Source organism: Giraffa tippelskirchi, chromosome 11 (assembly GCF_054371585.1).
Source record: "Giraffa tippelskirchi isolate mGirTip1 chromosome 11, T2T-mGirTip1v1.2.pri, whole genome shotgun sequence".
Lineage (NCBI taxonomy): Eukaryota > Metazoa > Chordata > Mammalia > Artiodactyla > Giraffidae > Giraffa > Giraffa tippelskirchi.
In genome coordinates, this window is record NC_137285.1 from 14291891 (window position 1) to 14317112 (window position 25222).

Here is a 25222-nt window from a genome sequence, read left to right on the forward strand (position 1 = left end):
TTGGACCTGGATGTCACAGGTTCATTATCTTCCTAAGGGGATCATGTGAGAGGCATGGGGAGACTTCCAAGCTGCCAAGACTTGGGGTTGGAAATAGGAAATATAAAGTGAGTCCTGAAATCTTTTAGTATGTTTGCTCTGGGCCAAACAGAGCCGCCTTTGGTGTGTTTAACGTCCCCTTAAGTTACAGTCTGCCAATAAATATGATGTGTTGATAAAAGTTACATCTGGGTTTTGAGTCTCCATTTGCCTCTTGAAGCCAGGTGGACCTGTTTTAGGACAATTTCAAAGAGGTGTTTTGTGCAGGGGGTGGTTCTCTGATGGCAGTTTTTCCCCAGAGTGGATCCCATTGAGTTGCACATGATTTATTAAGGAAGTTCTCCCAGGAGAAACCAGTAAGGGAATGAGTGAAATGGAGGAGGGAGGAGATGGAGCCCAACAAGAGGGTGACTTTCAGAGAAGTCCCAGCTCAGCTTGGTCCCACGGGGAGCTCTGGAGCATCAGCTGCATCTCAGGGTTGGTCCCACCCTGAGGTTTCTGTGCTCCAAGCTGTGGGCTTATGCAGGGGGTGGGGTGGGGGGGACTCTCAGGCACTCCATTCAGGAGGCTCCAAGCCTCTGAAGGTGTCAGGTGCCACAGAACACACAAAGGTGCAAGACGGCACCCAGAAGTGGTAAGAGGAATCAGAAGGGATCTCAGTGTGGCATCTACAGTGCCCACTGCAGCCTTCACTATAGGCTGAATGACACCAGGTGCATGAGCTGATTCAAGGGGTTTTCCCAGACCCCAGATGATGACGGGTATTTAAAATATAAATAGCAGTAGTGACAACTGGTGCTTCTCAGGTCAGCATTAGGAAGCCAGCCACACAAGCATCATCAGGCAGAACCTTTTGGTCATAATTATTGCTAAACCAAGTCAGCTATGTCTTGAATAAAAGGGCTTTATTTGGTTCATGTAACAGCATTGGCTTCAGGTACAGCTGGATTCAGGGGCTCCAGGGACATTAGAATCACATCTTTTCATCCCTCAGTTCTGTTTTCCTTTGAGATGCTTTGATTTTCAGGTGGTCAGTTCCCATGTGTTGGGAAGAGGGGACCCGGAAGCTCTGTGCTTGTGTTCTTCCAGCTTCACAACCTCAGCAAAGAGCCCCTGCTTCCCCAAAGCTCCAGCAGGAGTCTTGAGCCTTATTCTCATTAATTTGTTCGCAAACCAATCATTTTAGCTCTGGGGACTCACAGCGCTGGACAAGCTTGTATTGGGTGGTGAGCTCTGGATGTCAGAACAGAGTTGGGTGGGAAAGAAAGTCCATCCCTCCAAATCTTACAGACTGAGAGTGGGGAAGCAGTGGGTCCCCAAAGAAGAGAGGACCTATTATCTAGAAAAACAATCTGTCCTCAACCTACCATTCTTAGGAGGAAACTAGAACTTGGTCTCTTGGTACGACTCAGACCGGGTAAATGCAGGTGAAAGTACCCCACCCAGAGCGGTTCATTCATCCTTAGCTGAAGACATGAGTCTGTAGGCTTACTTGCTTATCCACAAGATGTCATGCATAAATGATGCTTTTGTGCACTGACCTTGGACTGTTGGACACATTCCCCCAATCTGTTGCTCAACCCAAGGGTACTGCTTAGGCCAACCCTTCCCTTGGGGTGTTCCCAGGAACCTGATAGACAGGAGATGAGTATGTGGCCTTCTGTCCCAGGGAAGGGTGGCATGTGCGGCCAAATCCTTCCATAGTCTTTGGGGACCAAGCTTCCAAGAGGAAATGAACACACAAAGGCCTTTGGCTGGAAGCACACAACTAGTTTGTTTTTTAATAAAGTCATTACAAATATGTACAATGCGTCTCCAAGGTATGAAATTCCTCTTACAAAAGAGCACAACGAACCAGCAAGGGTAAAACCCGGAACGGAATGTCCCCAAGATTATTGCCCCTCCAGCTGAGTCAGAGGCCTCACTGAGGATCCAAGCAGCCCCACAGCCATCCCCACCACACACAGGGGGTTCCTGGGCGCTTATAGTGCAAAAGACCTTGAGGGAAGGAAATTGGGGGTTTGAGCGGGGGAGGAGACAGGAAGGAGGGGAGAAAAACTTCCTATGTCCTAGGAAGTAAGTCAAACAGAACTTGTTTGCAAATGAGATACTTGTCCCAGGGACCTTACAGAAACCAGGAACACAAAGGGCCAGGAACAGATACAAATTCCCAGCTAAGCCATCTAGCCTGTCCTGGAGTGCCCCCAAATGCAACCTAAGTGGGGCTTCCCTGCTCCTTGCTGGACCCCAGGCATGTGCTTGCTTTTGAACTAGCAGTGCTGTGGAAGGAACTCAGTGGAGCAGGATGGTTAGCTCATGGGCTTGGAGGGAAGTGGGACTGGGGCAGCAGAGAGGGGCGGAGGTCACAGAAACCTGAGTCTGGATCTTGGCTCAGTGACTTCACTCTTTGCGTGCAACTTTAGCTAAGTTGCGTAACCTCTCTGAGCCTCAGCTTCTTCAACTGGGAATAATACCAGCACTGTCTTCCAACGTGGGGGTGAGGAATAGCTAAGGGGTAAACGCAGAAAGCACTTAGCACAGCTTCTTTGCTGTGTGAAGCAGCAAGAACCAGCCTTTTCGTGCTGGGAATGAATTGAGGTCATCGGCTTTTGAATCACCTTCAGGAGAGTGTAGCTCTTAGTAAATATAAATTCTGTAGAACAATCTGCCAGCAAGGCTTGGGGTCACAGCGATGACCTGACAAATCTGTTAAAGACCATGAACCAGACTGGAAAGAGACGTTGAGTATCGTCTGGTTCCAAGCGGGTCTACCCCTCCATGATCAATACATAAATCTCTTCCCAGAGGACATTCTACAACCTGGTGTGTTGTAGGTGCTCAATAAATAGGTGTTTAATGAATTAATTAAACTTTTAAAAAGTAAACTTTTGGTTTGCACTTTAAAATGACACTTTTGACATCAGCTTCTTCCATCAGTTCCCATGGGACTAGGCTAAAGTGTCTAGCCTGTCCCTCATCCCCTAAACCAGCTTCTGACCCTGTGATGGGCCCAGGTGGACTTAAGGGGACATTCAGAAAAGGAAATAATGTCAACATAGAAGAACAAAACCTGTATTCTGATCACCGCAGCCTCTAATACCAGGTGGACACTCAACAGTTCCACAGTGGCAAGCCAGTGTCCCCAAAAGACATCTGTGTACCATCAAAGAGGACTTGCTTAATTTCCCAAGCAAGAGGGGAAGTGATATTTTGTCACTGTCAGAAACATGAAAATAAAGGTAGGAGTGCATGAGATCAGATACATGAATTGTGAAACCAAAGTCACAGGTCCGTTGTTCTGTGACAGTATTGTTTAAATCACCCTTTCCCCCTCACCAAGCTAGAAAAGAACTTTAAAATGAAACCACTGGAAGACGTGGGGGGAAAGTCTCCAGGATCCCAGTGAAAGAGGAACAAAATGGGAATTGGGTTCTAGGAAATGCACCGCCTAGGACCATGGACAGCAGCCAGAGAGGCACAGGGCTCCCCAAAGAAGCCTATTACTCAAGCTATATCTATGCCCAAGGGAATAGGAAAGGGAACCCCACATTTAAAAAAGGGAGAAGAGATCTTCTCTGCTCGTGGGAGTTGGGGTAAGGGAGAGAAGCTTTCAGAAGGCAATGGATCTAATCTGGAATGTTGAGTCCCAAGAGGTTTCAATCCCTGTGGCTCCTTGATCCCTGCGTTCTGAGAGCAACCAGAAAGGAGGCCCTTCTGTTTGCTCCTCACCTCATTATGCAGCAAGCTACCTAAATGATGATCTCAGAGGCCTCCCTCTGCTTTGCACGGACACACACACACACACACACACACACACTGTCTCTCTCTCTCACTGCTGTCTGCTGAAACCCGATATGAGGTCTTTTTTAAAATTTATTTCAAAGCCTCCCTTCCTCTCTCTCTCTCTTCACAGACGCTCTGCAGTGAAGCTAATCAAAATCAATGACTCCTTGGCAGCCAGAGAAAAGCAAGGGGGTGGGGAAGGGGGAGAGGGAGGGATGGTGCCAGCACTTTGCATGCTGTGGAAATATTTAAAAAAAAAAACCACCACCCCACTATCTCATGCAATCCAAGTAATGCAACGGGAGAGACAGTGGAGACAATATATACATATATATCATGCTTCAATTTCCTAATACAAATGTCCATCAAGAAGTCAAATCTCATATAAAAACAAGCATTAAAAACAACCCCTTGTCAAAAATCGGGGCAGTGGAGAAATGCACTCAAATTAATGATGTGCAAGAAAAACCCAGGGTTAGATAAATACACAGTTTCTAATAATACAAGAGAATATGTACAAGGGACTTGGCTGTAAAGCTCCATCAGGAGGGTCCTGGGTGCCCAGTTCTCAGCAGTGTGACTTCATTGAAACAAAAGTTGCCCCAAACCCCAGCGCTTGGAGTGTGTATCCTCCAGTAGAAATGTCATAAGCTAGTCAGGGTCGAAAAAGGGGATTCTCTGACCTTTAACCTGTGTCCAGGTGGTCAGCACATCCCCACTGTGGTCTTGAAGGTGCAGCCTTAAAGCAGCAGAGAGCTGTGATCAGATACAACTATGGTGATGAAAACCCCTCCCCAGAAAATGGGGTCAGCTGAAAAGTCTAGCGTCTGCCTACGAAAGTGACTGACTGAAAGCAGAGGCTGTATTTCATCTCATTCTAGTGAATTTGCCTTCTCTGAGTTCACGGCTTGGTGGGGATGTCACCTGCCGCTACCTGACGACTGTGGCTACACACCCATCCCCTGTAAACATAACTGCAGGAAGGGCTCCAGCCTTGAGGGAAACAAATTGTCCATAAACAAGCTTTCCCTTTGGCTTTGCTGAGTTCCAAGCTGTCTGGGAGGAGAGGGGAAGCTGCCCTCACCTTCAGCAGTTCTGAGTTGCATGTTTCTTTAAAGGGCTATTTAGGAAAACATAAGGCATGCACTTACTTATTTTTCAAAGAAAGAGCTCCCAGCTTGCAGCAACACTGAAAGCTCCTGCATTCTAAAGGACCTGGTAACTTTCAGCAAAGCCCATAGGAAAGAACTGTTGTTTCAGCCCTGTGTCAGCCTTAAAACAGATGATCCCTCTGCTGGCTTCTTGGAAGGGTGTCTGCAGAACAGCCCAGGACACCCACTGTCCACAGGTACTGGGTGGTGACCTGCAAACCCAGCCTTGTAGAATGACTGTCTGGACCTACAGTCTGGTGCCTCACCACCTCAGCTTTAAAAACCGTAGGGTGTACCCTGCACAGAGGAATAATACCTGTTGTTGGATTTTTTTTTTTTTAACGAAAGCAAAAAATAATCATTGCTCCCTAAAGAGTCTTTGCAGCCAAGTCTCAGTCCAGCACACATCTTTTTTTTTTTTAGCCCTTCTAGAAACTTCTGAAAATAGTAGCTTATCCTGGAGAAAAAAAAAAAAACACATCAGACCTTCAGTCAGTGAGATGCTGGTGCATTTCATTTAAATGACCCTGCTCCCTCCCCCAGCGTCGCTGGCTTATAAATCACCCTTGACCAGAACTTAGCCATTTCTTGGCTCTTTAATCCATAAAACCTAAGCCCTGAAATCCCCTTGGGGTGTGGGGGAGGCTGTGGACTGAACTCCCAGGATACTTTTTGTGGGGGTGGAAGAGACAGCAAACAACCTGCATGTGAGGTCAGCTTTCTGCCTCATAACGAGCAAGCCACTCAGTGCCATCAGCACCCACCTCCATCCCAGACCCCAAGGTTTGCTCCAAAACACCTCTGGATATTCATCCCCACGTAGAGAAAGAGAAAAGACTCTCAAGTGGCACTTTTGTGACTGATCCCTTTTAAAAAAGAATCCGAAACAGCAAAATAGACATCTCTCTCGTTCCCTGGCCTTGCAGGTCTGGCAACAGAACACCATGGCAGCACCAGCAAGAACATGCTTAGCACCAGCAAGATTTAAGTGAAGCACCAGAGACACCAGATTGGTCGGGGGGGAAAAATGCCTTTTGTCTTGATGTGACAGCGGGACTAGCCATCTATCTAGGTAGACAGAGAGAGGCTAGGATTTGCGAAGACAGAAATGGAGGTATCCCTGGGCTCTGCCCCTATGACATTGGCCTCAGGTCCTCCTCACTTTTTTTTTTTTTTCCTATTTTGCCTTTTGCCATTTCACCTCTTCCTCCACCAGCATCCCTTCCCAGGCAGTTGGTCGCCTCTGAGGCTAACTCCCACCAGTCTTTGCAAATTTTCTAGGTACACAGTAAGCATCTCTCTTCCAGTGCCCCCAGACATGAAAGAGCATCAGAGTTCACATTGGAAGGTGCAGAAAAGGGAGGGGACCACATCCTCGACAAGGCATGCACTGAATAGTAATATTCATATTTTCTTTTTTTTATATATAGAGAGCTGTATGTAAATAGCATTGGGGTGTCTTGTTTCTGCAGCTGGACATCCAGAGGGCTTCCCCAGTCCCGTTCCTCGTTGCTACTATTGCTCCAGGAGCTGTATTTATTCTCCACTTCCCTTCTCGAAGTGCCAACTGTGGCTTTTCAAGCTCTGGGCTCCCCCTTGGGAAAACAGGAACCAGCTTTCTCCAGGACACAGGGTTTTCACCAACCTGCAGAAATAAAGATTTGTATTTCAGTCAGTAGGCACATGCAGACAGCCGCTGGGGATGATGTCAGCGCCTTGGACTGCTGCACAGCCAGCCCTGTATGTCAGGGAGGGGGATGGGTGAGAGCTGCTAGCTACCAAAGCTCTGATTTGGGAGGAAAGGTTCCCCCAAAGGTGGTCTTGGTGCTGCCCCTCCCCACAAAGCCCTGTCCACGTAGCAGCCTTCACTAAACATGCATTTGTGAGTGCACACACACAAACACACACACACACACCTGTCTCTGCTTTCAGACCTAGATGGGTTTACATAGGCATCTTCTGTGATTAAAAAAGAGAATGTAAAGACACTACTTTTTTGCTCCTCCATGTCAGGAAACAGGACCTTCATCTCTTCATTTCATAGATCCGTCTTCAAGGCAGACTTGCAGGACAGTCTCTGCTTTCATCCATCCATCCACCCACCCATCCATCCATTCCTTCATTGATGAACATGCCAAGCACAACCAAAGGTGTTAAACATCCAATGATACAGTTCTTACCCTTCAGGGGCTCAGAGGCCAACAAAGGGAAGATAGGATAAAAATCAATATGACAGTGTCATGGGAAGAGCCTGCAATCTGGGTAAGCATGGGCTATAAGGGACCGGAGGAGAGGTTGCTTGTGAGGGAGGAGGAGGAGTCTAAGAAAAGTCCTCAGAGAAAGAGCAAACAGACCCCTGCTGAGTAATGAATGATACCAGTGAATTAGCCAAGTTAAGGTAAGGTATTCTGGGCAGGGCTGAAAAAATAGTACAAACCCAAGAGGGTAGAAGCTATACATCCACAGAAAAACTTGTACACAAATGTCCAGAGCAACATTATCTATTAATGGCCCCAAAGTGGAAACAATGCAAATGCCCATCACCTGATGAATGCATAAATAAAGTGGGGTATTTCCATAGAATGGAATATTATTTGGCCTTAAAAAGGAAAAAAGCACTGATACATGCTATAATACAGATGAACCTTGAAGACATGATGCTAATGAAAGAAGCCAGACAAGAAAGGGACAAATATTGTATGATTCTATGTATAGGAAATGTCTAGAATAAGCAAATCTATAGAAACAAAAAGCAGATTCATGGTCACCCAGGGCTGGGGGGAAATGCAAACAGCTGGGGGGGGGGGCGGACATAAATGCTAATGGGTCCAGGGCTTCTGCTGGGGAAATAAAAATGCCCTAAAATTGACTGGGGGATGGCCATAAACACCACTGACAGGTGTACTTTATTTTTTAAAAGTTTGTTGTGTGTCTGTGTGTTAGTTGCTGTCATGTCCGACTCTGCAACCCCATAGACTGTAGCCCGCCAGGCTTCTCTGTCCATGGGATTCTGCAGGCAAGAATACTGGAGTGGGTTGCCATTCCCTTCTCCAGGGGATCTTCCCAACCTAGGGATGGAACCCAGGTTTCAGATTCTTTACTGTCTGAGCCACCAGATTGCTAGTTTATTTTTAATATTTATTCATTTATATATTTATTTAGCTGTGCCAGATCTTAGTTGTAGCATGCAGGATCTAGTTCCCTGACCAGGGATTGAACTCAGGGCCCTCTGCATTGGGAGCGTGGAGTCTTAGCCACTGGGCCACCAGGGAAGTCCCAACATGTGCACTTTAAAAGGATATAAGGAGGGGGAGAGGGAGTAGAGGAAGGGGGAGGGGGTTGAAGGGAGGGAGGAGGAGGAGGAAAGGAAAGGTAGGAAAGGAAAGTCGCTCAGTCGTGTCCGACTCTTTGCGACCCGGTGGACTGTAGCCTGCCAGGCTCCTCCGTCCATGGGATTCTCCAGGCAAGAATACTGGAGTAGGAGGAAGGGAGAAGAAACAGGACCCAGAGGAATGACATAGCATGACAAGGTCGGGGAGCGTGATGAGGCTCAAGTGAAGACTGGGCCACGGGGCCATGGGAGAGATGAGGCTGGAGAGTTAGCAGAGGAGACAACAATTCACACGTTCCTCTACAGCAGGTGGTAGGGAAACTGCCTTGTGCCTGTTACAAACCACGTCGGGTAGGAGAAAGATCACTTGATGACCTTCGGTAGGCAGCAGTCCAGGATATTGACTTTTCCAAACTGCACCAACAGGCTCACTTGGGCCTGTGGCCTCCTGCGGGGTTGAGTTCTCAGAAGGCAGTCGTAGGGCCACAAATACGGCCATAGATCGGCTGGAGCGCCTGCCAGGAAACTCTCTGCCATAGCTCCAGGCTCCGCTCCAGGCTCCGGTCCCTGTCTTCACCTTTAGGCAAGCCTGCCAGGGAGGGGTGGGGGCGTGGTAGTGGAGACAGGACTGCAGGCACCCTCGCTGATTTCCTAAACCTTGCCCACATGTTGCCATTGAACCTTTACTAAACTCTCCTCTGATAAATCAGTTTGGGGGTGCTCTCTGTCTCTCACTTGGACCCTGGTCAGTACATACAACTGTATGAAAGAGGGGAGTCACAATCGTGTGGACCTCACAAGCTATTTGAATGCCAAAAAGTCGGTTCGGGTTTTTCCATCAACTTTTTGGCCAACCCAATGCATCCGCATCAGAGGGTCACAAGGATCTGAATAAGCAACTTCAAATCTTTTGCTTTTGACCAGCTCAGATGGAACGAGAAGATCCCTGCAACCTGCCAACCACCACAACCCTGTTCCCCTCCTGTCTCATCAGGGCACAAGTGCTCCTCCTTGTGTAGCTGCTCTGTGTTTTCATGGAATACAGATTCAGAGTCACCGTCAACTCAACTGAGAAACACGCTCGATTTAGTTCATGGAAACCAGCTTCTGTAACTCCTAAAAATCTTACTTTGTTGGTGCCTAGTCATACTGATCTATAGAGCAAAAGTCAGTGGAACCCTGCAATATTAGCCTAAGGCGATTATGCTGCCTTAAATACCGGTACAAAAAAAGGAAGGATGGAGGGACTTCCTTGGTGGTCCAGTGGCTAGGACTCCACACTCTCAATGCAGGAGGCCCGGGTCCAAACCCCGGTCAGGGAACTAAATCCCACATGCTGCAACTAAGACCTGGCACAGCCAAATAAAAAAATTAGTATTTTTTTAACAACAGAAAGTAAAGAGAGAATGCACCTACCGTGTGCTATAGTGTGCTGACTTTGTACTAATAAGCATTGTTCCCTGCTCTAGAAAAAGCTCAGTTTCTGCCCTCAACTGGCCTCCAGTCTTACTGGGGAAGACATGAAATACCAGAGGCCAGGACTGCAAAAGATCATTGTCTGCAGGTGTGTTTAGAGCCTAGAAATCGGGATGCGGTTACGTCACCAGGAAAGTTTCGGAGAGGAAGCAGGATTTCAACTGGATCTTGAAAATACAAGGGCAGTTTGTTTTTTTTTCTATATTTGGAAGAAGGGAAGATGGTTTAGGTGGGGAAGAGGCTGAGCAAGGCTCAAGGGCAGTGACAGGTATGGCTCAAACAGGAGACCCTGATGAGCAGGGAACTGCATCAGAGAGTTGTAACAACTGAGATTGTGTTGATACTTGAGATGATGAAGGGGAAAAAAGGTGGCATCAGGCAAGAAACGGTATTGTTTTCTTGCAAAACTAGGACCAGCAACTGATTTTCACTTTTCCTACCTATAAATCATTGAGCCAATAACGAGTCTTTCTAAGGCTCTCCCAGGGCTGCTAAATGGACAAATTCCTGCACCAGCTGGCATCTTGATTACAGATTGGGGTCTACAGTGAAGGACAAACATCAGAAGCACTCCTCTGCACTGCATGAAAAAGCCAGTGGACACATCACCATGTTCCACAATCAGTGGGTGGGCCAGTGCGTACACTTCTAGGGGATTTTAAATGGGACACCCTACACTAGCCGACAGAAGTAGTCACATAAGTGTACTTAAGGATGTCCCCTCCAGCTTTATTTGTAACAAATTCGCAATTTATTACAAATCTGGACTTTGGAAACAACCCGTATGTTTCTTTTTATTTATTTATTACTTTTGGCTGCACTGGGTCTTCATTGCTGCACACAAGCTTTCTCTAAGTATGGCGAGTGGGCTTCTCATTGAGGTGGCTTCTTTTATTGCAGCGCACAGCCTTAATTGCACCAAGGCATGTGGGATCTTAGTTCCCGGTCCAGGGATCAAACCGGTGTTCCCTGCATTGACAGGCCGATTCTTAACCACTGGACCACGGGGGAAGTCCCCTATGTGTTTGCTGACAGGAGACTGGATTAACAAGCCTCATGAAAATTAGAAAAAGGTAAATCTAAATTAGATAGACAAAGAAGAAATATCATATGACATCCCTTATATGTGGAATGTAAAAAAGAAGTGATACAAATGAACTTACAAAACAGAAACAGACTCACAGACTTAGAGAAAGAACTTATGGTTGGCAGGGGATGGGGGAAAGATGGAGGGAAGGTACAGTTAGGGAGTTTGGGATGGACATGTACACACTGCTAAGTATACTGTAAGTATACTTACAATGGATAACCAACAAAGACTCTGCTCAATGTTATGTGGCAGCCTGGATGGGAGGGGGTTTGGGGGAGAATGGATACATGTATATGTATGGCTGAGTCCTTTTGCTGTTCATCTGAACCTATCACAACATTGTTAATTGGCCATACCCCAATACAAAATAAAAACAATTTTTTTAAATGTATTGAGATAGAAAGATGGCTATGATATTTAACTGAAAAGAGCAAATAGCCCAAGTCTTTTTTTTCTTTTAATGAATATGTGTATTTGTGTATGTGTATACACAGACATTTATACCTATCTATATATCCATTTAAAAAGTATTGCAGAAAGGCAAAATAGTTTAATGGTTAAGAGCCCAGATTCTGGAGCTTGACACCTGAGTTGGAATCCTGATTCAAACACTTAAAAGCTGTGTGACTTTGGGGGCCAGTTATTAACCTCTCTCAGCCTCGATTTCCCTATATGGAAAAGGAGAGGGGCAGTATGTTGAATTTCATTGTGTTGATGTGAGGACTGAAAGCACCGACCCATTTGTTATTATGATTTTTACTGTTGTTATATATACACCCAGACTGAAAGTTACACCAGGGGCGTAACTTTAGGGGCAGAGTAAAAGAACACTACAGTCCTCTACATACTGTACTTCCTTTTTTTTTTTTGCAAGGAGCAAGGAGTCATGATACAATTTAAAATTAGTTTAAAAATGTAAAATCCTCCACCCCCTAAGAGCCACTTGTCCTGCCCCTGGGATATTCTTCCTCAAACTTGGCTCATAAAGCATTTTCTCAAATGCTGACTCACAACCAAAGCTCACAACTGGGGAGATTCATGAAACTTCTGTTTTTCAATGTCCCTGTTTCCACTTTACACCCACAGAGTGGAGGGGTGGGGTTGGGATGGGGGTGGGGACAGGAAACCTGGAGACCCCACCTGCCTGGGCTGAGGCATGGCAGGTGGGGATCTGTGAATCTGGCTGCAGCGTTAGATGGAACAGAAGTCTCACTCCCTTTTCCCTACATCAGAGAAGAGTTAGGACTCTTGGGTTCCCTCCTAAGGGGTCCCAATTTTAAATAAAAAAAAAAAAAACCTTTTTGTTCTTGCTGTTTGCATATGTGGTAAGTTAGAAGTTCCAAATAGCAGAGAAGGATATAGACCTAAAAAGAAAGCCACCTTCACTCCACCCCTGAGCCACCCAGGACACTTTCTGTGCATGTACACCGAGTCTCTCCCTTGATCCATCATGTTTCCTCAGGGCCCAGCAGCATACCCGGCACACAGTAGGTGCTCAATTCAACCTGTCAAGTGACAGTGGCTAACTGAGCACATGAATAATAGTGGTAACTTCCCAACTTTTCCATCTTTGGGGATTTTTTTTTTTTAATTTTTAAAATTGATTTTTACTGGAGTATAGTTGATTTGCAGTGTTGTGTTAGTTTCTGCTGTTCAGCAAAGTGAGTCAGTTATTGTTGTTGTTCAGTTGTTAAGTCGTGTCTGACTCTTTGTGATCCCCATGGACCACAGCACACCAGGCTTCCCTGTCTTTCACTATCTCCTGGAGCTTGCACAACCTCATGTCCATTGAGTTGGTGATGCTCTCCAACCATCTCATCCCCTGTTGCCCGCTTCTCTTCCTGTCCTCAATCTTTCCCAGCATCAAGGTCTTTTCCAGTGAGCCGGCTCTTCACATCAGGTGGCCCAAATATTGGAGCTTCAGCTTCAGCATCAGTCTTTCCATGAATATTCAGGGTTGATTTCCTTTAGGATGCACTGGTTTGATCTCCTTGCAGTCCAAAGGAGTCTCAAGAGTCTTCTCTAGCACCACAGTTCAAAAGCATCAATTCTTCAGCACTCAGCCTTCTGTATGGTCCAGCTCTCACATCCATACATGACTCCTGGAGAAACCATGGTGCTGGTGATTTAGTCGCTAAGTCGTGTCTAACTCTTGCGATCCCGTGGACTGTAGCCTGCCAGGCTCCTCTGTCCATGGGATTCTCCATAGCTTTGACTACATGGACCTTTGTCAGCAAAGTGATGTTTTACTGTGATGCTCTGCTTTTTAATCAGTTATACATGTACCTATATCCACTTTTTTTTAGACCCTATTCCCATATGAGTCATTACATAGTATTGAGTAGAGTTCCCTGTGCTTTACAGTAGTCCTTATATTACCCACTCTTTCATCTTTGGTTTCAACAAGTTGATTTTGACCATGGGGCTCAAATGGTACCAGTGGTAGGTCCTAATGTCTAAGAATCGTGGGTACAAAGTTCTTCAAGTGGAATCCTCCTAGAGGGAAGATGCTCTGGTCCATGTTATCATTTAAATCTCCACCCGTGTAGCTCATGCTGGCCAGTTAGGAACACTGGGCTCTGAAGAGACGGTGGTTGAGGGGACTAACAGGGCAGAAGGCTAGGTTTAGGGTGTACGAGAAAGGAAGCGGCCATTTATTTGGCAGCTCCTGGAAGAAGTGTTTGCTTCTCTCTGCCTATCTGTCTGTTGCCCCTGTTGTCTGGGCTGCATGTTGTCAATTCTATCAGTGAATAGTGTTTTAAAATCAATTAATGTATTTATTTTTTGCCTGTGCTGGGTCTTCGCTGCCGTGCGGGATTTTCTCTAGTTTCAGTGAGCGGGAGCTATCTTTGTTGTGGTGCATGGGCTTCTCATTGCGGCAGCTTCTCTTATTGCAGAGCACGGGCTCTAGAGCAGGGGCTTAGTAGTTGTGGTGCACGGGCTTAGTTGCCCCTCGGCGTATCGAATCTTCCTGGACCAGGGATCTGAACCTGTGTCTCCTGCATTGGCAGGCGGATTCTTAAGCACTGGACCGCCAGGGAAGTCCAGTGAATAGTTACTGATCACATGAAGTCTCTGGAGAGAGTCCCGAGAACTCAAAGCTCCACCCACTATGAAGTTCTGGCAGGTGAGCCGTGAATGCCAAATTCACTCGATGTCCAGAAGGGTAAGCACTGAGAAGCTAGGGAGGCGGGGAGTAGCACAGCACAGAACTGACGCCAGATCAAATGGGCAGATCCTTCTGACAGCAATCTCACCATGCGTATCCCATTATCACACACTCGTTTTTTCACCCAACAACTTCACCTGTAGGAACCTCACTTTTTTTTTTTTCAAAGTTGTTCAAACAAAAATGTTCACCAAACCTCATTTATGAACTATCAGAAAATGGGCAGCAGTGTAAATGTCCCTGGGGAGATGACCAAATGAGGAAATCATGGTCCATCCAAGCAACAGAACACCATGCAGCCATAAAAAGAGATGATGAAAACCTCTGTTGACATGGGAACATCGCAGCAACCTTTTTTTTTTAATTGGGGAAAAAGCAGATTACAAACAGCAGGAACAGAATGATCTCATTTATTTAAAATAGGACGCATGTGTGGGTGTATCTATGCATCAAGGGACCTCTGGTGGAGTGGTCTCTGAAATCAGGGGTTGTCAACTTAAACGTGTCAGATCCAGTGCAGGAGTGGCCACGGTCATTGGAGAGTTTGTGTCACATCTAAAGAGGTTTCTGATACTCATCTCCAGCCTTTCACTGCCACATGGGACTCGGTGTTGTCAGATCTTTCCATGTTTTCAAGGAAAACTGAAAATGTGGGCTTCTATATGAAAGTGCCTGGTTTGTAAGTGTTGGGGAGAAAGCATGCAAGTCAAATAAAACTCAACAGCAGGCCAGTTTCAGCCAGGAAACCACCAGGTTTCGATCTCTGCCTAGACATGAAGGTACTCTTAGACAAGGACAGCTGGCATGTAAGCCCACCTCCTTTTAACCCTCAGAAGCTCTCTGTGCCTCAGCTTCATCATCTATAAGGTGAGGGAGTTGGGTGAGGTGGTTTCCAAAGTCCTGTCTAGCTCTGGCTATGCTTCTGGAACAGTGATCTCTTGGGGTCCTAGATCTTTTGAGACTCAGGTCAGAGCTATGATTTCTCTCTGAAGTGGGGGAGAGGAATAAAGGAGTATGAATCAGCCAATTGTGTGTCTCATTTCTGGGAAAGGATCCCAAATTTCCTAGGCCTCTCCCAAATTCATTCATTCATTTACTCATCCATTCATTCATTCAGGAGTTAGTGAATGCTTGCTCTGTACCAGTCACCATGCCAGGCGCTGGGATAAGTGATGAATTGGGGGCCCCTGGGGACCCCAGGACTAATGTCCCCCAGGACAGTAGGGGAGTCCTGTCCCCTAGGACAGGTGGGGAGTCGTGTTCTAGAGGTTCCTCCTGCCCTGGTGCAGTGACTTAAGAAGGCTGTTGGTGATCCATAGAGTTGAGGAGGCAGGATTGGCAACTGCTTTGTGTAGAAGGCTCAGAGAAGTCCCTTAAGAGTTCCCACCATACAATGAATATGAGCCCATGGACTTAAATTTACACCAAACAAGAACACATATCCTGCACTATCATTTACCACTTTCTACCATTTCTGAACATCAGTGACATACCTTATACATGCCTAAGGTCACACAAGTGGGAGATGGCAGATTAGGACCTGACCTGAGAGTCAGCCTGACTTGAAAGTTCATGTCACATTCCACCGAGCTGTCCTATGTCAGCAAAACATCTGGGTGAATTAGATAAACAGTTACCAGCAGTTCAATTTTCTGAATCAAGAATGAGGTTCCATGATGTGCTAACAGGCTAAAACATTTTCAATCTGGGCTTTGAAAATGGTGCGTGCTGATTGCTAAATCACTTTAGTCGTGTCCAATAGCCCGCCAAGCTCCTCTGTCCATGGGGATTCTCCAGGCAAGAATACTGGAGTGGGTTGCCATGTCCTCCTCCAGGGGATCCTCCTGACCCAGGGATGGAACCCACGTCTCTTATGCCTCCTGCATTGGCAGGCAGGTTCTTTACCACTAGTGCTACCTGGGAAACCTATGAAAATGGTACCTCTTCTTAAATCTATCTCATGGCCCCTGGCAAATTCCCACCCTTAGAAAACGCCTCCAAAATCACTTTGTCTAAGATTCCCCGCCATCAGTATGTTAGCATCCTGCAGTATGTATTAATTACCATGTGCCAAATCCAAGAATATCAGATGAACATGGTGCCATAATGACAAGTACAGCTAGGCAGGCGGAGAAGTCCTTCAAACTCGGTGACACTGCTATGACTTGGAGCCTTTCCCTGAAGTTGGGATGGGCATGCCAGCCGTCATTGCACTTACGCACTCCAACAAGGGCTAGAGGTGTGGTCTAAGGAGAATAGTCCGTGAAAACACAGCACAGATTTAGCTTAGGATGGCAACAGCCAGCTCCAGAGTCAAGCGATAACCACATTTTGGATAGTGGCCGGTGACATAAATGAGAAATGGGAACAAATGGCAGAGTTCATCTAGAACCCACAAGATTTCATACTCTTTAGACACCCTTTATAATAAAAGAATGTTTACATACACTTTTGATACCAAAGTTCCACCTGTGGGCCTTCCTTAAGAAAATCTCTGTGAGGTACCCGAAGACTGACACCCAAGGACGCTCTGTATCACAACTGGAAACAATCCAAAGCTCCAGTAATAGCCGAGTGAGAAGGCAGATGATGGAAGAGCCAAACAGAGAAATCCTCTGTTTGGTAACCTGGTGGTAACCTGTTAAGTAACCTCTAAGAAGCGTGTCACGGAAAATACTATAAAACATGGAGAAATGTCCATGATACAGTGACAAAGTCGGATTACAGAAAATGTATTTATAGGGATTCCATTTGTTAACCTACTTCTCAGTGCATTTTTTTTCGTCACGCCATGTAACATGCGGGATCTTAGTTCCCAGACCAGGGATTGAACACGTGCCCCTTGCAGTGGAAGCATGGGGTCTTGACCATCGGCCAGGGAAGTCCCCTCAGTGCATTTTTTTTTTAATGGAAAGAAATCTATCAAAATGTTAACAACGGGTAGTGAGATAAAAACAATCGAGTAAAATGTTCTTTTATTCAGTATTTTCCAAGTATTTGATAATGAGCTTGTAATATTTTTCATAATTGAGAAAAAAACTATTTTTTTCCTAAAAAAGTGATGAACTTTATTACATAAAGTTTCCCAAAGCTATTTAATTCCATCTTGCCCAAGTCCGTGGCCTGTGGAGCAAAAGATTAGAGATGGCAACACTCTGTGGAGTAGTCAATTTTCTCCGCACAGGGCAGGTAAAGGAGCCTTCTCTTTTCCTGGGTGTACAGCACTACTGGAAGGTCACATCTCACTGACCTGGCCTAAAACAGAGATCCCCACCCAATAGCAGGGGCACCAGTTTAGGGCAGGAAGGAGGGAGGAAAGACAATATGGAATTGAATGGTGAAATTTCTTAGGTGATGGAAATCCAGCCTGTATCTACAACCTTCTAAGGGCACTGAGGGTTGGTCATCAGAGAGCCAGTACAGGGACCAGAATCTCTCAGACCTTAAACAACCTAAATATTCATCAACAGAGGAATGGATAAAGAAGATGTGGTTTATATATATATATATATATATATATACACACACACACACACACGTATGTGTATACATATATGTACATACACGTGTATATATATACATACACATACACAAGGGAATATTACTCAACCATAAAAAGGAAAGAAATTGGGTCACTGGTAGAGACGTGGATGGACCTAGAGACTGTCATATAGCATGAAGTAAGTCAGAAAGAGAAAAACAAACATCATATATTAATGCATAAATGAGGAGTCTGAGAAAATTAGAATAGACCATCTTATTTACAAAGCAGAAATAGAAACACAGATGTAGAGAACAAATGTATAGATATCCAAGGAGAAAGGGCAGACTGGGATGAATTGGACGATTGGGGTTGACATATACAAACTATTGATGTCTGTGTGTGGGGTCAGTTGCTCAGTTGTGTCTGACTCTTTGTAATCCCACGGACTGTAGCCCGCCAGGCTCCTCTGGCCATGGGATTTTCCAGGCAAGAATAGTGGAGTGTGTTGCCATTTCCTTCTCCAGGGGATCTCCCCAACACAGGGACCAAACCCGAGTCTCCTACATTGGAAGGCAGATTCTTTACCACTGAGCAACCAGGGAAGCCCCGTTCTCTTTCTTGCATCACATCTAATCCTCCACTTACTAAGCACCTCCTCCTGTGCTGTCGGCACTTGTGACTCCCTTTACAGCAAAACTCACCCTCTCTACCACAGCCTGATCTGCCCTGCCTGCCATCTGACTTCCTCTCCCCCTAGTTCCTGTGGTCTTAGCCCGCTGCTCCTTTTTCTCTTCCTCAAACATACGGTGTGAAGTGTCACCTCCCCAGAACACCTTTCTTCCAGACACCCGCATGGCTGGCTCCTTCTCATCACTCAAGTCACTGGTCCCTTGGTTTCTCCTCGAGTGGCCATCACTATCCATTGCAGGTAGGAATGCACCAGGCTCCCTCTATGACAGGCATACCTCAGAGTATTCACAGTAGTTTTTGTTTTTTACAAATGGAAGGTTTGTGGCATCTCCGCGTTGAGCAAGTCTATTGATGCAATTTTTCCAACAGTATTTGCTCACTTCATGTCTCTGTGTCACATTTGGGTAATCCTTGCAATATTTCAAACTCTTTCGTCATTATCATATTTGTTATGGTGATCTGCGATCTGTCATCTTTGATGTGATTATTTCAAAAAGATTACAACTTATAGAAGGCTCAAATGATGGTCAGCAGCATTTTTTAGCAATAAAGTATTTTTTAATTGAGGTGTATACATTGTTTTTAAAGACATAATCCTACTGCACACTTAATAGACTACAGTATAATGTAAATGTAACTCTTATATGCACTGGGAAATCAAAAAAATTCGTGATTTGCTTTATTGCAGTGGTCTGGAACCAAACCACAGTATCTCCGAGGCCTGCCTGTACATTATCTTTGTGTGTTACCTTCAGAGCCTGCAGCACTTTCTGAAATTCTGTGCTTAGACTGCATAATCCAAAGATGCCCACACTTGCTATTCTAGAACCTTGCTACCCATGGGGTGGGATCTAATTCCACTCTCCCCTAAATCTAGGCTGACTTGTGACTTGCTTTTGACCAAAGTGATTTCTTTCTTTCTTTTTAAAATATTTATTTGGCTGCATAAGGTCTTAGTTGAGGCATGTGGGATCCAATTGCCTGACCAGGGATCGAATCCAGGCCCCCTGCACTGGGAGTGAGGAGTGTTAGCCATTGGACCACCAGGGAAGTCCTTTGACCAAAGTGATTTCTGAAGCTGGGTCAAAAAAGACAAAGCAGCTTCCATTTGGCCCTCTGAGACGTTTGCCTTTGGAGTTCTAAGACACCAGGTCAGAATCCATCTACTATGAGGCTGCCATGCTATGGGGAAGCCCAGGCCACAAGAGGAGACTGAGTATAAGTGCTCTGATTGGCAGTCCCAGCCAACACCCAACTTCAACAGCCAGACCTTTATATAAATGAAGATCCCACTCCCATGACTCCAGCCCCCAGTCAGCCTGCAACAGCGATGAGTCACCCCTGCTATGCCTTGTTTGGATTTCTAACCCTTAGAATTTCTAAGCCTAATCAAATAGTTGTGGGTTTTTTAAATATTTATTTAAATGTGTAGTATTTAAATATTCAATTGAAATATACAATAGTTTAGAATATTTATTTAAAGATTTATTTGGCTGTGTCAGGTCATAGTTGTGAACACAGGATCTTAATTGTGTTGTGTGGGCTCTTTCATTGCAACACATGGACTCTCTAGTTGTGGAGAGGTTTAGTTGCTCTGGCATGTGGGATCTTCCCAGACCAGGGATTGAACCTGCATCCCAGGCACTGTAAGGCAAATTCTTAACCACTGGACCACCTGGGAAGGCCCTCGAATAGTTGTTTTAAGCCACTACGTTTTGGAGTCATTGGTTACACAGCAGTTGTAACAGGAACAATCTTTAGTGATTTATCATCTGTACTCTTCCCCTAAAATGTAGGCTCCATGAGAGGCAGGGGCTTCTAATGTCTTGGTCCTTCTGTGTCCATCATCCCCTGCACACAGCAGGAACTCAAGAATTAATAGGTGAATGAGTGGAAGAAGCTGAACTTGGGAAACAGTAATACTCATCTGACACAGTTTTTGAATGACTCATGTACTGTATTCATCATAGTTATTTTGTATCTACTATGCGACAAGCAAGTTGCCATGAGCTAGGGACACTGTGGGGCAGCTTGTTGCTCTGGTGAAATCCTACCACACAGGGTGATGTCCAGAAGGGAAACCGAAGCCCTCACTATTCTGCGTCCTCCCTACTCCCAGCGTAGGTCTCAAAAGCTGACGTTTCAAAAACCAGAGGTGCGGTCGCCAAATCCACCCAGCCCACATCTGGGGGTGTATTAATTATCCCCGGGTGTGGCTGTGTTTACATCCACAGCTCAGTCACTTGTGCCCTGGCCTCTCAACAAGCAAGCGAATGACTCCAGACAGGGACCATGTGGCAGAAGGGCTGCCCCAGTCCTGCACATCTGGCCCCTTCCTAGGGGGTGGGGGTGGTCCTCCCCAACAGCTGTCTCCCTCCCTTCTGTTCCCTCCTTTCCTTCTTCCCCGCTGAGGCTTTCAAGCTGTAAAAGTCGTTTTGGCAGGGATGCAGCAGTCTGGGAGGGAGGCCTGAAGGATGCGCCTCCAGGTTTAACCACTTAATCCCCAAAGTACCTGCCAAGAACCAGTTAGCATGTCTGGCGGGCAGGCCAGACCGTCATTAATTCATTAAAGCGGGCTCCTGCTGGCCCATTATCTTCCTTGCTGCTGACCACGTCGCCTCTTGGGCGCGCAGAGTCCCCGTTTCTCCACTTCTCCTTAGTCCTAAGGCAAGGTTCTGCCCACCCCTAGCCCCCCCCACCCCCGCCAGAATCCTCCTCCTTCTCTTCCCCTCCCCTCCCCCTCCCAAGGCACACACTGCTCCCTCGCACGCCTCCGCCAGCCAGCGCTTACCATAAAGCATCTTTTGTTCCCTCTCCTGTATCTTTTGAGCAGTGACTGGTTAAAACACACCCATTCTCCTCCGGGCTCCCCAGCCTCCAGGGAGCCCCCCCCCCACCAACTTCCTGGAAGCTCTCTCAGAAAGGGAATCTCTCTAGTGCAGGAATTCGAGGCTCACCACCCCCTCTGCTTGCTGCTCAGTATCTTCTCCTCCCCTGCACCCGTCAAATCATCTGAGGGGCGGCTGGGTGAAGGCCCCCAAAGACAGACCCTCCAATGTCAGCTCTGACTTTGCCCCTGATCCTTTGGGACGACTCAGGTGGACTTTCTCTGCCTCAGTTTCCCCTTTGAAACAATAAGAATGTCATTAACCATTTCATAGCATCCTCTAAGGACTGAACTAAGTGTCAGGCACTGCACTGGGCATTTGAAATGGATGGCCTCCTATCGACCTCCCAGCAACCCTGACGGAGATATAGCTGAGGTTTACAGATAAAGGCTCAGAGAGGTTATGGTCCTACCCAAGGTCACACTGTCAGAAAGTTCTTGGGCTGGGACTTAAATCCAGTTTCATCTGATCCCTAAACTCATGCTCTTCACTAATATACTATCCGGGCCCATGTGGCCCTGATTCCCCAAAATGGCAAGTAGGAATAGTGTGGAACCACCAGCAAGGACAATGGCAAAATGTTGTCTACTTTCAGAAAGAAAGGTACAATCATAGTCAAACACAGGTATTAAATGCACAATCCCTTCTTGATGCACAAGGCACTGTTTTAGAACTTTCTGTATACGACCTCATTTTACCTTCTTGACAACACCTATACATTTAGGTACTGTTATTGTCCCCACATTACATATGGGAAAACTGAGTCTTGGAGGGGAGGTTGGCTCTTTGTTTAATGATGACTTCTGAGAAAAGTATTGCTGGCTCACAGTAGAGGCTCCAGACCACTTTGTTGAAACTGCTGTCTATCTATAGCTATGCTTGCCTTTAACGCCTAAGAGAATGGTCTGCCGTGGATGGTGGATTCAGGCTCCCTGAAACCCCTAAGGTACCCTGTGAGCATTTCCATTTCTCCTCCAGGGTAGGAAATGTGGAGAGGACCACATACAGAACTCAAAAAACTGACTTTCCCCAGGGGATTTCCTTTTACTTCTTCCTAACGTACCAGAGGTTAACCAAAGATGGGTTTCCCCCAGTTAAGCCTAAAGCACAAGAAAGGCCCGAATGGTGGATAGCAGGGAGAGAAGCCAAGTCCCTGGTATGGGAGCCAAGCCTGGAAGACCCAGTGCAGCGAACCCCGGGATTGTAGTGGTATGCATTCTACCATTCTATAGGCGATCTGAGAGGGTGCCGGGCATCCTAGGGTCAGGGCACCCAAGGAGGAAGGACCCTAGAGGGGTGTAACTGCTGGGGACGCCCGGCAGGGACACACAGGCGGGAGGAGAACCCAAGTATGTGCTGGGGAGGTGGCCTGGAGTCGGGACGCACGAGACATTGCGGCAGAAACAGAGTGAGGAGGGGGAAATAAACGGGGCGGCGACGATGCTTAGCCGACGTCGCCCCAGCGAAACTCCTCCCAAACTCCTCCTCGTCCCCCTTCCGGGTGGCGTGGGTCCTCCCGCGCGCCCGAGCCCAGAGCGGCGCGCTGCGTCCGCCCCGCGCGCCCTCGCGGAGGTCTCGGGCCACCTCCCCCGCGGCAGCCTTCTCCTGAGTACCCCTGGAGTATCCCTCGGCCCCGAAGTGAACACAGAGTCTGGCTCTGGCTGAGCGCCCTCCGTCCCGGGGGGGTGAGACGCCCAGCATCCCGCACCGTCGAGTCCTGAGAAGGGAGCGCATCTCGAAACTCGCCCGGACCCCAAGACTGGAGGAAGCGATGTCCTAACCCTCCTCCCCATTTCCACTGGGTTCCTCTCGCTTCGCATCTTTCTCATCCACGTTCCCACTATCTTGTTCTTCAGGAAGTCTCTCTTTTTCTCCAGCTTCTTCGACTTTCTTTCCTCGTCTCGCCGCTGTTTTGTTTTGTTTTGTTTTTTTGGTCTCTGCCTCCTCTCCCACCTTCTTTCCTCCTTTCCCTAAATTACACACTTTGGGCTTCGCGTCTCTTTCTTGGCTCCCTTTTTTCGCCTGACCTCCCCGTGCCCCATCCAAAATTTTGTTCCTGCCCCCAGGAGCCGGCAGCCCCCGCCCGGCCCCCCGCGGCCGAGGACAGCCCCCTGTCTCTCTTTCGCGAGAGGGAGAAGCGGATCGGACCTCCAGGAGCCGGGCAGAGGGCGCCCCGAAGCGCGCACCTCTCTTCTCCAGCGCCGGGGCTGCGCCGGCCCACGCGACATCTGTCGCCCGCGCTCCCGGCTCACACCCCGCGCATCCCCGCAGCTCCCGGGCGTTGCCACCCCCCACGCTCCGGCTGCCGCCTCTCCCTGCAGGCGCCGCGCCAGCTTCCCAGGGTGTTGGCGCACCGCGGGGCTCGGCCGCGACCCGAGTGCTTGGCGTCTGCGGGCCGTGACTTCGGGGCTGGCTTTCTCACCTTCCGGCCCTAGACCCACCTGTGGTGGGCTCAGCTTGATTCTCTCCACCCCCATTCGCTGCAGCTTTCCTCTCTATTCCAGAACCTGAAAAGACAGTCCTGACCTGCTCTCTCCCCTCAAGTGCCTAGCACAGTGCCGGGCGCACAGCTGCTGCTCAGTAATTCCCCAACCCAAGGACTCAGCGCACAATAGATGCCCAGTACCTTTCTTCCACTGGTATCAAACAGGGTAGGCACTCACTGCTCACTCCCCACCCCCATCACCGACCAGTGCCTAGCATACCGCAGGCTCTCAAAGATGCCCTCCATTAACAAGGCCTAGCACCCAGAGAGAGCTCAATGAATAATCTTTCATTAAGGCCTCCCCTTGGAGTTTCCCTAAGAGCCTCAGATTCCCGCTCATTTGGGGACATCGCCTTCATCTCAGCTCCCTCCGTTTGGTGAAGAAGGAGGCCGAGTTCCTTGAATGGGACACCTCACTGGAGGAGAGAAGAAGTTGGCAGAGCGGAGGAAAAGTGCAAAGTTTTAGGGAGAAAGACGGAGCCGGCCTGAAACCTGGAGGGGGAGGAAGTCGCGAGATGCGGTCCGGGCGCCGGAGGATGGGCTGCAGAAACTGGAGAAGTGACGCTGAAGGAGAACAGGGTTTGGGGCGGAGGTGATGGAGACGGTGGCTCTTAGGAATGGCAGGCCGCAGGAAGGGGACTGAGGACTCGTCTTGAAACCGCGATAGATGATAATGCTTTGGCGTGGCTTGTAACTCTGTTCTCTGAGCAAGCACACTTTTTTACTTGCACTGCGTGTTTGCTTGAAGGGCTGGGGCTGGTGGGACTTACGGAGGCGAAAGTCCTCCCAAAGGCCCCCGATGGAGGGAGTGGCAGGATGCGCTTAAGGAGTTAGAGACGAGGGACAGAAACGGTGGACCTGGTACGTGGAAGGAGAGATAGGGACTGTCTAAGAAGGGGGAGGAGATCCCTGAGAGAGAAGGGAGCAGAGAAGAAGACGATGGGAAGCCGCAAACTTGCAGCTCTCCGGCTCCCAATCCAGCCTCACGTCTCCAGTCCCCAGCCGCCGCGCCCTGGCGCTAGCTCGCATACCTGTTGCTCGCTCCGGCTGGGTCTCGGCTCCGGCCCCACCAAGAAGCCCCGCGTTCCTACAAGTTCCGCCTGCCGAGCAGCCAGGCCGCCAGCGCCGCCACCTGCGCGGCCGCGCACAGCCAGGGCCAGTAGGTAGGGAGCGCGCCGGGCGCCGGCGCCCTCCGGCTCCGCGCGCGGCGCCGCCACATGGTGCGCTGGTGCAGCTCGTCGCCGAGCGCCTTGAGCCGGGCGGCGGTGAGCTGCGCGGCGGACGAGCGCAGACCCAGGCGGCCGGCGCTGCAGGCGCACACGGCCGGGGGGCCGCGGCCGCGGTGCAGGGGGCACGGGCACATGACCGCTCGCCTCGCTCCCTCCCCGCGTCCGGTCGCCCCTCGCCTCCTCTCCCTCCGGCCTCTGCGCCTGCCTCCGCTGCGCTCCAGTCGCCGGGGGCCTCCCCTGGACACCAAGTTTCTCCTTGTGTTGTGCGTTTGTTGTGCTGACGGCGCTATTATTAATTAAAGTGTCACATGGTGGAGGGGGGCGGGGAGGGCGCGGGGAGGGGGGTTACATCATCCGGCCCCGAGGGTGGGGGGGGGGCTGCAGGCAGAAGAAACCGAGAGGTAACT

General features: G+C 48.2%; 1 protein-coding gene across 1 annotated transcript; it reads right to left on the reverse strand.

Moving 5' to 3' along the window:
* Window positions 1-6135: 6135 nt before the first annotated feature.
* On the reverse strand, window positions 6136-24949 carry HRK (harakiri, BCL2 interacting protein). Its single transcript, XM_081539704.1, has 2 exons — window positions 24618-24949; window positions 6136-6618 (listed from the first exon to the last, which is right to left on the reverse strand). The coding sequence occupies exon 1, from the start codon at window positions 24947-24949 to the stop codon at window positions 24674-24676; it is 276 nt and encodes a 91-aa protein (XP_081395830.1). The 3' UTR covers window positions 6136-6618; window positions 24618-24673.
* Between the last annotated feature and the right edge of the window lie 273 nt (window positions 24950-25222).

What these genes read in the sequence shown, in the direction of transcription:
- HRK (XM_081539704.1), bottom strand. Translation starts at nt 24,949, where the DNA reads ATGTGCCCGTGCCCCCTGCACCGCGGCCGCGGCCCCCCGGCCGTGTGC.